General features: G+C 43.6%; 1 protein-coding gene across 1 annotated transcript in view; it reads left to right on the top strand.

The window, feature by feature from the left end:
• PAFAH1B1 (platelet activating factor acetylhydrolase 1b regulatory subunit 1) overlaps nt 1-12,923 on the top strand; it is a 57,798-nt gene extending 44,875 nt beyond the window's left edge. The window contains exons 6-11 of the mRNA XM_081843599.1: nt 1,914-2,082; nt 4,180-4,282; nt 5,136-5,364; nt 7,019-7,120; nt 7,473-7,629; nt 8,874-12,923. Coding sequence (XP_081699725.1) covers nt 1,914-2,082; nt 4,180-4,282; nt 5,136-5,364; nt 7,019-7,120; nt 7,473-7,629; nt 8,874-8,947 — 834 coding nt within the window. The 3' untranslated portion in view covers nt 8,948-12,923. The remainder of the gene's footprint in view (nt 1-1,913; nt 2,083-4,179; nt 4,283-5,135; nt 5,365-7,018; nt 7,121-7,472; nt 7,630-8,873) is intronic.
• The last annotated feature ends 1,360 nt before the right edge of the window (nt 12,924-14,283 follow it).

The raw sequence follows: 14,283 nt of genomic DNA, 5'->3' as shown, positions 1-14,283 counted from the left end.
TTTCTACCCAGGGCCCACTTGGGATGGCTAAAAAACTCAGGCCCACCAGTCCAAATTGGGGTGCTGGGGGCAGAACCAGTTATAAAAGTGTGGCAGATGGAAGCAGAATTTGGCACAATCAGCTGGCAAATACTAGCATAACTTTCTTCTGATATTAATGCATCATTGGAAGTAGCTAAATACTTTGCCACAGCATTTTCCTTGTGGCAGGTCGAGTTCTATAGCTCAACTTTCCTCAAGCTAAGTGCAGGCATTTGTTCTTGGAGGCATTGTGATTCAGCCTCCCTATTTCAGGCAGCATTTGCTGATCTAGTGTCTTTAATTGGAGACAGCTTTTCTTCTATATTTTTTTGTTCCCACACCCACATGCCTCTCATAAGTATTTTAGCCCAGCTCCTGTAATGTCTTTCCCCATTCTCCTTTTCCATTCAACTTGTACCTTATTCCTACCCCCAGAATTGCTAGTTTCTTTCATCCCTGCTTCCATGTCCTTTTACATTCATCTCTGGTCCTTTCCCCTCAGAGGACTCTTCCCCCATTCCCTGAACTTCTCTGTCTCTTAGCCACCTTTACTCTGCATATAAGGAGTTGCTGGGGTTGTCATTGGTACAGTCAAACAGCTTTGGCACAGTTAGTGGGGAGAGGCTGGCAAGCAAGGAGGCACTGGCCAGACTGGTAGTGAGTATATTAATACTTAAGGGCTGTGTCGTATAATATATTGTTTTAATACATCACCTGAAGCAATTGGGTTTTTCATACATGACCCATGAAAAACAAAAACAAACCCCAGCACACCTTTTGCTCTGGAGTCATAAGAGACTGAGTTGAACAGTGGAGGATGGAGTAATCAAAAGACAGATCCTTAAATGGCTTGGCCCTTTAGGCCTCAAATACTTTAAAGCAGTGGTTCCCAATTAGCTAAGTACTGCAGATCCCCTGTTTTTCAAAAGCCCCTACTTTTGAAAATTTTGGTTTTTGTTACATGAATGTCTGCAGAACACCAATTGGGAATACTGCTTTAAAGACTGACTCGTTCCCTACAGACTCCCTTGGCTGCTAAGATTGGCAGAGGAGGCCCCCTTGGTAGTTCCACATCCCTCAGAAAGGGGGGCATGACCCAACAGAGGGCATTTGCTTTGGCAGGCCCTAAGTTGTGGAAGTCGCTACTGACAAAGATGTGTCTGGCATTTTCATTATATAGTTTGTGGCAAATGCTGAAGATACACTTCTGGCTTTTTGACACTTGAGAATGTATATTTTTAGGACCCACTTTATTTCAGTAGTTTTAAGTTGCTTTAAACTGTTTTTAATAACTCTGTTTTAATTGTTGTGACCAATGCTGGGACCTTGGGGTGAAGGCAAATGGAATAATAATATTTTAAAAACTTGTGTCCTGCCCTGCATCCAATGACCCATTTGGGTGACTGGTTCCTCCCATTTTTTGTTCTGGCTTTATTCTTAGTTGCCAATGTGTGCAAGGCAGATATTCAAGAATTTGAAATAAAGTGTTCTACATTGGTATGTCTGAATATTGCTTTTGTCTCATAGAAAGCAGGAGTTTTATGTGTCTACACAAATAAAACATGCGCATCATCCCATAGAAAGGGAGTCTGCTCTTGTTTAAGGCAACAGGAAGAGCAGCAAAATGTGCTGTCTTCTGGCTTATTGATTTATCTTGGAAATGGGTTGGGTGGAGAGAGAAGGAGAGGTGCTTATTATTGTCTAATTAATTTGAAAAGTCAGTATACCCTTCAAAAATGTTATTGGTTCTTACCTTGCTCCATCTCTTTCTTCCATTTTGAATTAATGTTGAACAGAGTGCCAGACAGCTGCTTTGAATGCAAATGAGAGCCTGGAAGATATATATATTTTGTGAGGGCAGATGTTCACCAATTTCTTTGTCTGCTTCCTAGGTATGGGATTATGAGACAGGTGATTTTGAACGAACCCTGAAGGGCCACACAGACTCAGTGCAGGATATTTCCTTCGACCACAGCGGCAAGTTATTGGCCTCCTGCTCTGCAGATATGACAATTAAGCTATGGGATTTCCAGGGCTTTGAGTGCATCAGAACCATGCATGGTAAGGAATTGAGGAATCCCACACTTGGATTGTGAATTAAAATCAAACCAGTCCAGACTTGCCCTTTTCTTGAAACTGAAATTAGGAAGGGGATGCAGAACTCTTAAACCAAGGTTTGGGGGGGATGCTGCAAGATAGCGATTTGCAAGGGGCTTCTCAGCTGATTGTTGGGTCCTGAGAAATCCCTTTCAGCGTACTTTGCAGATGCTGCTAATCAGCTGATTGATGGTGCCCGCCCCACACCTGATGGTGTATAGGGCAGATAGGCATAGCTTTGGCTTTGCAGCTCAAATGGGGGAGGGCTGGAGGTTTCGCACCCCTCCCTTACACATATGATGTGGTAAACTCATGGCTGAACTATACCACTACAGTCAGCAGACATGTGGAGGGGAGGGCATCACACGATTGAATACTCTCTTCTCAATAAAAATTACTGCACATGTAAAGCTAGCAGAGAATTGTTCTGTATGAAAGAAGATAATCATGGGGGCTGTCACTTGCAATCTGAAATCGGTATAGTCAAAACACAGACCCACCATGTTCGCATTTTGAGTTATTAGATAAAAAGATGGTTGTTGCCTGGTCAGTATCCTGGGTATATTTTGCAGTCTCTGCTTGAAATGTTAACAGGCTTGTGTTCCCTATTGCTAGTTTGACGAAGTGGGAGCTGTAAGGCTTTAATATGGGCCCATTTCCTTAGCTTGCTGGGAAATGAGGCGAGGCAGTCTTGCTCTACTGTATAGTATGGTTAGAGCTGAAGTACCCATGGGAAGCATCACATTTTGGTTCATTCTGTTGCCAGCTATATAAGAATCTTGGATATTTCCCAAGGAGGGCATAATTTTTGCTCCATAGTTGAAACCTGCCTGCCTTCTGTGTTCAGACCATAGCTTGCTTGTTTGAAGCATTGTAAACTGCTCAAAACAATGGGAAGGACTCAACATTTGAAATGGGAAAATATGACTTGAAAGGGATTGGGTGAATTTTGCAAATGTGAATTCTGCTTCATGTGCAATCCCTCCCTGCTCTGTTCAGCTTTCTGGAGGCAGCTGCCTGCCTTTTTTACCAGGGAAAAATAGCAGAAGCAGTGGTTCTGGCCATTTCTTGTTGCTGCCTAGGAGTGTCCTTAAAGAGCCTGGATAAGCAGAATGTGCCTCTATAACTGCATTTACGGCCTGTGGAAAGGAGTACTGTGTCACTGGACCCAGCATGGGAGAAGATGGTTGCTGTTTCCCAGAGAAGCATTGGCGAGAGAGCACATCTTCACAAGCTCCACTCCCGTTCCAGTTCTCTAGAATCTGAGAGAAGCTTCTTACATCACACTGAGCTTTGGAGCAATACAAATCAAGCCTCGCTGTGAAAGAAAGACTTGGGCTGCTTCTGCTTGCCCCTAAAGCCAACAGGATAAATAGATTTCCCTGAGTCGCTTGCCCCTTGTCTGCTTTGTATGCTTGGAAAACTTTGGGGAGGGGTTTCTTCTTGCAGTGATGGAGCAAGGAAATCCTCTAAAGAAGAGTGTTGCTGCTTCCAGCTTCTCCTAAGATTTTGTAGTACAAAGATGAGAGCTGTGTGATACCCTTCCCAGGTCTTCTGGCATGCATGCAAGGGGGCAGTGGTGTTTCCACCTTTGCACCCTTTTGCCTGTCCTTTTCAAACTTTTGTTACCAGCTCAATGATATATTTTTGAGATGTGGCAACCAGAGTGTTCTCAGTATTTCATATATGACCATCTGATGCCTGCTTGCCTGGAACACACGGTACTGTATGCTCCCTCTTCATTGCTGCTGCAACATCACTTTCTCTTTTGCTGGCAAAAGTGCTGAACATCTAATGCACCTGCCTTGCCTGACTTTGAAACTGGGAAATGCAGCCATGATAGTTTCATGTTGCTTATTACCACTTCTTCTAATAGCCAGACAACCACTGTAGACGTCCTGTATTTCTCTCAGTTGGGTCCCTGGTTTGCATATTGAGGCTTACCATGCAGGATTATTGTTGCTTGTGTGAATCGAGTACTCTTCACACACATTGTGAACTAACACAGTCACAGCAGAAGCCTGATATGAGCGTGTTTGTTGTGTTGTTTTCTTTTTCTAGGTCATGATCATAATGTTTCTTCAGTAGCCATCATGCCCAATGGGGATCATATAGTCTCTGCCTCGAGGGATAAAACCATCAAAATGTGGGAAGTTCAAACAGGGTAAGATCTTGCAAATGTGTTCATGTGATGGAAGAAACAGTGCCTGGTTGCTTTTTGAAGATTCTCCCTAATGCATGGGGATGGGGAACCTCATGGACTCTTGTTGTTGTACTTCAACTCCCATCAGCCCCAGCCAGAATGGCCAGCAGTTGGGAATTGTAGTCCGCAACATCTGGAAGGCTAGTGACTAGTGGTATATGCCATTGGTCTTCAGCAAGTGGGATAGGGCCCATGAACAGATGAACAGCCTAATGTAGGCAAGGCTCCGTGCTGTTGCTCTTAAAACATGCAGAAAGGTGGAGAAGACTGCAAGCAAAGGGATATCTTCTGTACAAGCTTAACTGGTATACCTCCCTCCGATCCTGTGGCTTGGTGCTTCTTGGAATCCTATTAGATCTCTGAGAGAAGGAATGACAAACTAGTGTGACACCAGTGTAGAAATGCTAAGAAGGAGAAAGAACAGTATGAGGGAAGAAGAAAACTGGCATAATTAATGTTTATTTTTAAAAAGAATCTCAAGATTGCCTCAATGTTGAGGATTCTCCCAACTTCTCCTTCTGATATATATTTTGTATTACCTTTTGGAAATGGATTCTTAAAATGACCCAAGTAACCTTTGGTTTAACCTTCTGCACAGCCCCTTGTTCTAGCTGCTGTTTTCTTCCTGTCCATTTGCCCAGACTTCCCCCAGTCTTCTCAACTCAATTTAGACCTTTCATTTGTCAAAATATTCTGTTTACAACTGCTGCCAACGCCAGCATTGTCCCCAAACCATCAATACTTCAATTCTTGCTTTATATAGTAGTGTTCTGTCAACAGCGGTCTTCTTTTTGTTTATTTTCCTTGCAAACAGCTACTGCGTGAAGACTTTCACGGGGCATAGAGAATGGGTCCGCATGGTGCGGCCTAACCAGGATGGCACGCTGATTGCCAGTAGTTCTAATGACCAGACGGTGCGTGTCTGGGTGGTAGCAACAAAGGAGTGCAAAGCTGAGCTCAGAGAACACGAGCATGTGGTAGAGTGCATCTCTTGGGCTCCAGAGAGCTCTTATTCCACCATATCGGAAGCTACGGGATCTGAGGTAAGGAGTCTTCTATTGCGCTTCTCTCTCCTCTCCTCTCCTTTCCTCTCCTCTCTCCTCCCCTCCCCTCAGTGTACATTTCAATCTCTTACTCTTCATTGGGGCATGCATGGACATGTGGGATTTGTAGTGGCTGTTTTGTTGCCTCGGATTTCCATCACATGCTGGTGCTGTCTCCCACAGCCATTCCACCCCTTTGATTCAGATAAACATCTGATCTAAAGCACAAAGTCCTTTTTAAAAAAAACTCAAAAAGGAAGAGGTGGTGGCTTTGGGCAAACTTGTGTGGTTACATACTGAAAACCCATTTTTTAAAGAACATCCCTCCCCCCAAGTGCGCTAGACTCTTACTGCTTGTTCTAGAGCGTGTCAGAATCCTACATACTTGGCCTCTTGAAATAAGTCACTTCCATAAAGGGAGATAGCCTTTCTTTTCTGAATTATTTTGGGCACCACAGTGGACATGTGCTATCACTCAACAGTGGCCAAGTTTGAACCTGGGCCCTTTTTTCACTTACTTAAAAGGCATGTGTGTGTGATTTAAGGACATATCTCTCAGCTGACTGCTTAGCTGCTTCACTTTCTCTCCTCTGCCCTCTACTGGCTCGTTGCAGAAATGATTGCCCAAGAAAGGCATGGAAGGTGAAGAGAGTTGTGAGGCTCAAGAAGTCGTTTTAGCCTGAGCCTGTCCTGGCTTAGATATTAATGGAGGCATGTAGAAGGGAGAGACATACACTTGAGAATTCCACACTCTTAAGAGAGATTAATGCGTTTGGCTGAATGTGAATAGAATAGATTATGGAGTTGTGCGTTTATCTCTTTGGTTCTAAGAGCAAAAGATTGTATGATAGATGTTCCCTTCTCTTTTAGACTTCCCAGTTGAATTTTGGGGGAGTATCTTAAGCAGCTCTAGTGGGTGTCTTGAGTGAAAGGAGAAAGGGGAGACACACGTATTTGAAAGAAGGAGGTGTGAGCCTTGGTGGAGAATAATGGTGAACAGAATAATTGGCAGTGGGCATGACAATCTGACATAGAAATGTGGCCTCAGTGTAAAACTTAACAGTCCAATACAGTAGCATAATAACTTTTTATGGTAATAGGCTAAATAGTCGCACCAGTTAGTGACTTTGAATTTTCGAGAACTCTTCTTCAGGCTGGATACTGAAGGGAGGGAGTAAGAGAGAAGAAAACAGCCAGCGGAGGCCAAATTCAGCAGGAATGCCTAGTGCTTGGAGGACATTTCTCTTCCCCTGCCCCACACGTGACCCCAGGCAATGTCGTTAGTAAGTCGTAGGGAACTTTCTTCTAAAATTTCTTTGAGTGGCTAAACTCTATTTATAAGCTTAAAAAAATGCAGACAGCAGTATCGTTGCATTAGAAAAACAAGCTTCTCTTTAAATAGATCATTAATTGTAATTGAACATAAACAACTTTTTATGTTCATTGGCAAAGTCTAAAGAATTATGTTTTAAAAGTGTGTGAGTGTTGCTGCCGTGTTCATTAACATAAAGTGTTTAATTGACTTCTGAGTCCTGTTTACCTGGAGCACAACTTTCTTTGTGCTTGCTTTAGGTCTCAGGTACTCCAAAGGTGGGTCTGCGTTTCTACCACCTGGAGTATTCATTTTTGTAATTTCCTTCTCTTTCCTTTATAGACTAAGAAGAGTGGCAAGCCTGGGCCTTTCCTGCTTTCTGGCTCTAGAGACAAGACCATTAAGATGTGGGACATTAGTACTGGCATGTGCCTTATGACACTTGTAAGTTCCTGTGTGTCCCCCTCCTGTCGGACTTCAATCCTGTATACTGTTGCTTCATAAGGGAGTAGATGAGACAATATTTCCTGGATGACCTCAAAACAGTCTCTGAGGAATCCAGCCAGACTAGTTAGAATGAATAGAATCTGTACAGATTGAAGGAATAATCCATCACAGGGCCCTGTTCTCATCTGGGGAATTCAATTTCCTATAGTTCCAAGGCGGTTAGTTTGGGGCAAGTAGTGGAATGATCTTACCATTGGATTTCAAATCATGTTGCGAATGTTCAGGTGTGCACACAATATGTACTCTCTTGTGACCTTGTGCCATTTTTTCCCCCTCTCTCTCTCAACAGGTGGGCCATGATAACTGGGTACGTGGCGTCCTGTTCCATTCTGGGGGGAAATTTATTTTGAGCTGTGCTGATGACAAGACCTTGCGTGTCTGGGACTACAAGAACAAAAGATGCATGAAGACTCTCAATGCGCACGAACACTTTGTTACCTCGTTGGGTATGTATGTGCACTTATTCCAGCACAGCGCAGCTGAGTACAGACCTACGTCTTCTCTGTAGGTTAGTCTTTACCTGGAGCCCGACTCATAAACCAGTGGCACCACTCTTCAGCTAAGAAGGGATACACTGCACTGCATTAAATACTCTCTATAGACTGTCAAAGTATACCTGTGTTAGGTTGGCTTAAAAGTCCCCATGCTACGAAAAATGTCTGGCCTCCCTCTCTTCACAAAAGAAGAAAGGGGAATGGGGCATGTTGGAAGTTACAGGGGAAGTATATGCTGGTAGTGTTTTGCCAAGCTGGTGAAGACAGTTGGGTTTCATTTGTTTCTGTGCAGCGACCTTTTTTTCAAGCAAAGAAAAAATTGGAAAAATTAGTTGCTTGTACAGGCATAATGAAAATTGAAACTGGCTTCAATAGGAGTGAAGCTCCTTTATATCCCTTGAGGTAGAGGTTCCCTGTTCCCTGTTCCTTTGTTCAGAGCTGGTGGTTCCTCTGCCCCCACCTCTCCAGTTCACAGGACCCATAAAAGCCAAGCTGCTTTACATTTATTGGCAAGCCATCCCTGACTTGCTGTGCTGACTGTACTGCTAATGATGGCTGATGGATGATCTGTGACGTGGGCCTTTCAGCTAGTGGTTTGCTGACGTAACTCAAGGTGCGTTGCATCAGTGGCACCATCATTTTTCTTTAAAAAAATGTTAGGAGGAGGAGGAGGAGGAGGGCAGAGTAAAGGTATGTCTACACTGCTAGTTTACACTAATAGTATGCATTATCTGCTGGCATGGCTGTCCCTGTGAGAGGGGGAAATAATGGGGGCTGTAGTTTAGGGTAAACTGGGTATCTCCTCCTTTCACAGATCTGTGCACAGACTGCACTTCTCAAGGTTCCTTAGCGAGGAGGAACAAGTGTGTTTTCGGAACCCTCGATTAATACAGCCCTCACCCAAGAGGACACTCAGAGGCAGTTTCTCCACTGCCTCAAAATACAGGTTTTTGATGAAAAGCTAAAGGAAAACAATGAAAGCCGGCAAGTCTTAGCAGGTTCCCTTCAGGCATAAACTCTCTACAGTGTAGGAAACAATAAAGCTTTGCCATGGCCACTCACAGTATATGTACTGAATTTTAAAATCTTTTGGCTGATCCAGCATCATGGACATTTTTCAGCTCTAGTATTGACCTATCCTTTGTGGTGCTGTTAGTAACTTCCTGTCTTCCCCCGCCTCCCTCTCTCTCTTGCAGATTTCCACAAGACAGCGCCCTTTGTGGTTACCGGCAGCGTAGATCAAACAGTAAAAGTGTGGGAGTGCCGTTGATTGAATTCACACCTGGCCCACCCCCCTCTTTCCCTCCCCCTCTGGATGCACTCGGATACCATGGTTACCCATTGAGCTCTGTTTAAAATAAATATTGTCCTTTCATGTAAATTATTCTGGATGTAGATTGAGCTTATTAAATGTTACACACAAAGTATTCATGCATGGTGAATCCAAATTGTATACTGTAAATTTACATACGTTGTCTAGAAGTACCATAGGTTTAAGGACATGGGCTGGCATTGGTCACATCAGACCTGCGAAGGCAGAAGCTGGTTGGTTGAATTAAGGGCACTTAAACCAGCAGCAGCAGCAGCAGCAGCAGCAGCAGCAGCAGCAAAATCCCGTTCTGTGCTGGATAAACTGAACACCCGTTCTCTTCTGTTGGGTGGTGCCTATAACTAGTGACTCTCATACGGATTCTTTTTTTGGGTGGGGTGGGGAGGGCTCTTTCAAGAAACACGTATCTCTGTAACAACATCACTTAAGTGTGCTTAAGAAATCTAAGGATACTAGATAAACAAGGCTGCAACTTAGAACCTTATGTAATTAATGGAAACTAATTAAAACTTCCAGTTTTTTCTCGTCATGATATATTTGCCAAATCAATAGGATATATTTTTATTTTGGCTTCCTATCACGTTTAAAAAGAAAAAAAAAGGTTAGTATCCTGATACTAACAAGCTACAATATAGGAAGAGAAACCTTGGTATGATGTGACGTGTATTTTTTTTTTTTTTTTAAGAAATGGTTGTTGGAGTTCTATTGCATTCTAACACTTGGCGCTTAATGCTTTCCATGCAAAATGTGTCTTAGGGAGTCTGTCGGTCTTGCTTGAACGTAGCTCTTAACTGGACAGTTGGACTCAATCTCCCAGTTGACTCCTGACAGTTCAGCTTTCTGTTGGCTTTGGTTGTGGTTTATCAGGCTTGTGCGATGTCCACAATATCTGAGGGTGTCCTCTCTCCTCCCCTGCTTTCCCTGGTAGTTGGTGAGTGTGCAGCAAATAGGGTAATAGTGGTGTGATTCCCTCTCCTTTCCAGTTAGCAAAAAGGTCTGAAAGCAGGACAGGGAGCCAGAGGATGGTCAGATGTGATGGGACATGAGAGCAGAGTTTGCAGTGCTCCAAAAAAAGCACTGTAGAAAGAAAGAAAGAAAGAAAGAAAGAAAGAGGGAAACAGGAGGAGGAGAACCACTTATGCTAGCAGGTACTTTGCAAGCTTCTAGATAACCTTACAACCGCATGTTAAATCCACCTGCTGACATGCAAAAGCCTGCTCTTGTTACAGAGTTTTGAAGCCAGCTTCAGTTTGGAAGCTGCCCCCTTAATTTGAAGAGCTCTAAAAGAAAGAAATGCCCCCCAATTCATCTTTTTTCCAAGGAGCAAGCATCGTTCAATCAGCCTTTTATTGGTCACGTTCTGTTATAGGCATTTTTAAGTCCAGCCCTTCAGTCCATCCCTCCAAAAATCCACGTACCAGTCTGGACAAACTGTCGGTCTGACAAATTTTAACACACGTGAAGTATTTTGTTTTATTAGCTCTGTGGCTTTTAAAAGAACTGGCCCTTAAAACAAAAAAGCAACAAAACCCCCCACTTGTTTGGAGGGTTACTTGCATGTCAGTAGAAATAAGGCTTAATCACACATTTCGGTTCACCCGCAAGGAGCATTTTTTGGTGTTTGGCTTCTTTTACAGGAGCTGGGAAACCAAAGGCAGTGAATGACTTGAAAGGGTGGGGAGTAAGTTAGGGTGCAAGTCCTGACATCTGGAGAATGCAGTTTTTTTAGTGAGCAAGTTTCCCACAAGCCGAATCTTACACATTTTGAAGTCTTACCCTCGTTTTTAAGCTGTTTTTGACAGGGAGTTCATTGCTGTTTTGGCCTTTTTGAGAATTTCTGAATCTGTAGTGGGGCAGTCATAGCAATGCCGGTTAGCAATTGTAAAGTAATTCTTGGCTGAGGTGTAGAAATCCTAGTTCTTTTCTTTTTTTAAGGGTTAAAGGTAAACTCTGCATTTACAGAGTCTGTAAAACTAAGGTACCTATTAACATGGGAGCTTGACCACTATTCCCTTCACTCCTTTGAACATAATACATGGTTTTAGGATAAAAAAAGGAACCATTTTGTAGCCTCTAGTAGTCACGAAACCTCCTTGGCGTTGAGTAACTTTAAACTTGTAAGCTACACGTCCATTTAGCCGGTTTATAATAATAGGCGAATTACCATGAGTGGTTGTAGACTGCACCAGCAGTTACACCCCTGGTTTTAAAACAAAAGAAAATGGAAAAGGGGAGAAGTTGGTGGTATGGTGGAGTTGTCCCTAGGAGTTGGCTTTTGTGCTTCGCTCTGGCTATCTTAATCCTGTGCCTTTTCTTTTTCTCCCGTGAAGAGTCTCAAGCGCTGAGGTTTACTGGTTTGGATTGAAAGAGGATTTTTAAAAAATATATATATCAGAAGGTATTCAGGAGTGTATTGCTGTGTGTTCCGTCACACAAAGAGTGGCATTCTGTTTTTAAAACTGAAAGGGCAGTGGTCAAGCACCACGCTTGCAAACAGACCAGTTTTGGTGTCCAGTCTCTTGAAACAAAGAACAAAGCCACAAATACATACCTAGACACGTATATCAACACACACACACACACACACACACACACACACACACACACACACACACATTCCAGAACTGCATGGATTATTAAGATGTGCCCAGGAAAAAAATAAATAAATCCCAGATTCATTTTTCTTTTTGGAAGTGCAAAATCCACCCTCCCCTCTTTTTTGATTTGGACACAATCTGAGAGCTGATGACTTGGACCATCCTGCACTTTACCATTTTCATTTAAAAGCCGTCCTGCTTTTGTGTGTGGTGTGACCAATGAAGTGCCCAGGGCACAATTTTTTTTTAAAAGAAAAACAAACTCCAGAAAATACTAGTTGCTAGCAAGTTGTCAAGAAGCTGTGGAGCACTGTAGTATTTTGAAAGCTTTGGCTCTCGCCTCACCAAGCTACCCCTACCCCTCCAGCCCTGGTCTAATCTGTTGACACCTGGCTGCTTCTCCCATTTACCTCTAAACTCTTTTTTTTTTTTTTTTAAATGTGAAATGAACTGCCTGTTTAAATCATTCTTAAATAGCTTTCTCTTCTCTCGCCTCACTTCTCTGCCCGTCCCTCATCCCATCTTCCCACCCCATGAAAGCTATTTAAAAGGATACGGTTTGGGTTGGGTTTTTCCTCCGCAGTGGCTTGATAATCCTGACATGGATTGTTTTGAGTGCAAAATTTTAACAGAATTTGAATGAAGGAAAAAAGAAAAAGAAAAAAATCGACATAATTATTCCATATTCTCACTCTGGCTGTGTATATTTAAAAATAAATACCCAGGGTACTAGCTACTGCAAAACCTCTCCATTAGTGGCAGAAATGATGTGTATAAAATAGGGAAACTTGTTTGGGAGGTTTTTTTTTTGTGGGGGGGGGGGGCAGAGGGTGGGCAAAAGGTTGAGCCAGATTGGCAAGTCATGACTGGATGTTAACCAGCCTTTTTTTATTCTCTTTCTGCTGTGTCCCTGTAAGTAACCACTTTCTTGTCCTAAGCATATCCTTCAAGCTGTCCAAAGTTCTTTCTGAACAGAATTAGCAAAATATTCCACGTTTTTAGAAGTTTGATCCCAACACTGACATGACGACAAGCATCTTTATTTCTCTCCCCCCCCCCCATTAAGAACGGTGTAGAGATTGCCATTGGAGAAAGCTTCCCCCCTCACCCCCAGACTGTAGGAGTTAACTGAAGATATTGACACAATTAAAATTTAAAAAAAAATCAGTAAAGGAATGTATATAATACTGCTCTGTGTTTTACAGTAAGATTTGTTGCTCTCAGACTGTGTAAAACAAAATTTATTCATGTTTTCTGCATATTAAAACAAAAATCTTATTGTACCAATTGGTAAACTATTAAATGCATATAAAACTAAATGCGTTTCATTCTTTTTGTGTGTCTAGGTGCAGAAAAGATCATGTGCTTTTAGATTGTTCTTGATTAGGCAGTTAAAAGCAGAGGGCAAAAGAATATCATGTTGGGTTTCAAGCTGGAGGAAAGCAGTGCTTCAAGTGACAATGCAAGTTGGGGTGAGTGGTGTGGGGCAGAGCAGATGAAAGGAAGGGTGGGCTGGTACAGCAGGGCAACCGGCTTACACAACATTTGTCTCTTGTGAAGCTCTAAAGGGGGCAGTTACCCTCCATTTCCTAAGTACAGGTGCCCCCCCAATGTGTGTTCTACTAGCGCACAACCACATATATGTGCACCGCCAGGAAATAAATAGAACCAGAAAATGGCGGGGGAGAGTCCCTGCAGCTCACGAGGTGACCCTGCCCAGAGTGAACGTCAATGAGGGCAGAGGAAGCCCCAGAGAGACCTTAGGCACAGTGGGGCTTTTTAAAGGCTACCCAGCCTCCCCGCCTGACAGCTGACTTGCATGGTAGACTATCAGCCGGTTTCCTGCACAGCCTCCAGCCAGCCCCAGAACTTCAGCTCTAGTTGAAGCGAGAGTTTGAGAGCAAGGAAAAATTAAGTTGGGGCGGGGGACCTGCAGTCAAATTCTGCTTGTGGAATTCATTGTCGTAGAACGTGGTGAGGGCCATGGGCATAGAGACAGCAGAGGCTGGCACCTAAGGGCAGATGGGGCACTGCCCCACCAGCCTACCCTCAGCTGGCCCTTTCCTGCTTACAACCAGTCCAGGTGCTGCTGTTGCCTCTCAGCTTCCTCCTTAGTTGGTGTTGCCCCCTTCTAGAATGCAAGGATGGGAGCAAAGCTAGGCCTAGCAGGCTCAGGCGCCACCTCCTGTTGGTCTCTGTCATGCTGGTCTCAGTGGGCATCGGCCACCATGGCTTAGAGATGCATCTAAAAGCAGACATACTTGGAGGTCTTCTTGATGGTGACACAGAATGGAGTATGTTCAGAGGGATGATTAAGGACAGTGCCATGTGGCTGTGTGTTGCCTCCAGGCCCTGCATTGGAGCTTCTCGCCGGCATCTAGCCAATGCCCGTTGGAAACGGGATGTTGAGTTTCTGCTGTAAATGCAACTTGGGGTCTTGGTATGGTTAGATAGCAGCACTGCAGAATGCCCTGTACATCTTGCCACTTGGAAGTGGGCAGCCCAGATTAATGCTTGAGGCTGAAGGTCCCTACTGGAGGACAGTTAGCTTGTTTGTGGGAACGGTGGATTTTTTGGTTTCTTAGCCTGTCTGTTGCTGCAATACTTAAGTACCAAAACAAAACTCATTGGAGCCAATTTGTTTTCAAATGCTTGCGAAGAAGCTGCAGTGTCACCCAG

Source organism: Podarcis erhardii (genome assembly GCF_964252035.2).
Source record: "Podarcis erhardii genome assembly, chromosome: 16".
NCBI classification, from domain to species: Eukaryota; Metazoa; Chordata; class Lepidosauria; order Squamata; family Lacertidae; genus Podarcis; species Podarcis erhardii.
The sequence above is the reverse complement of the archived record's forward strand: the minus strand, read 5'-3'. Positions and strand labels throughout refer to the sequence as shown.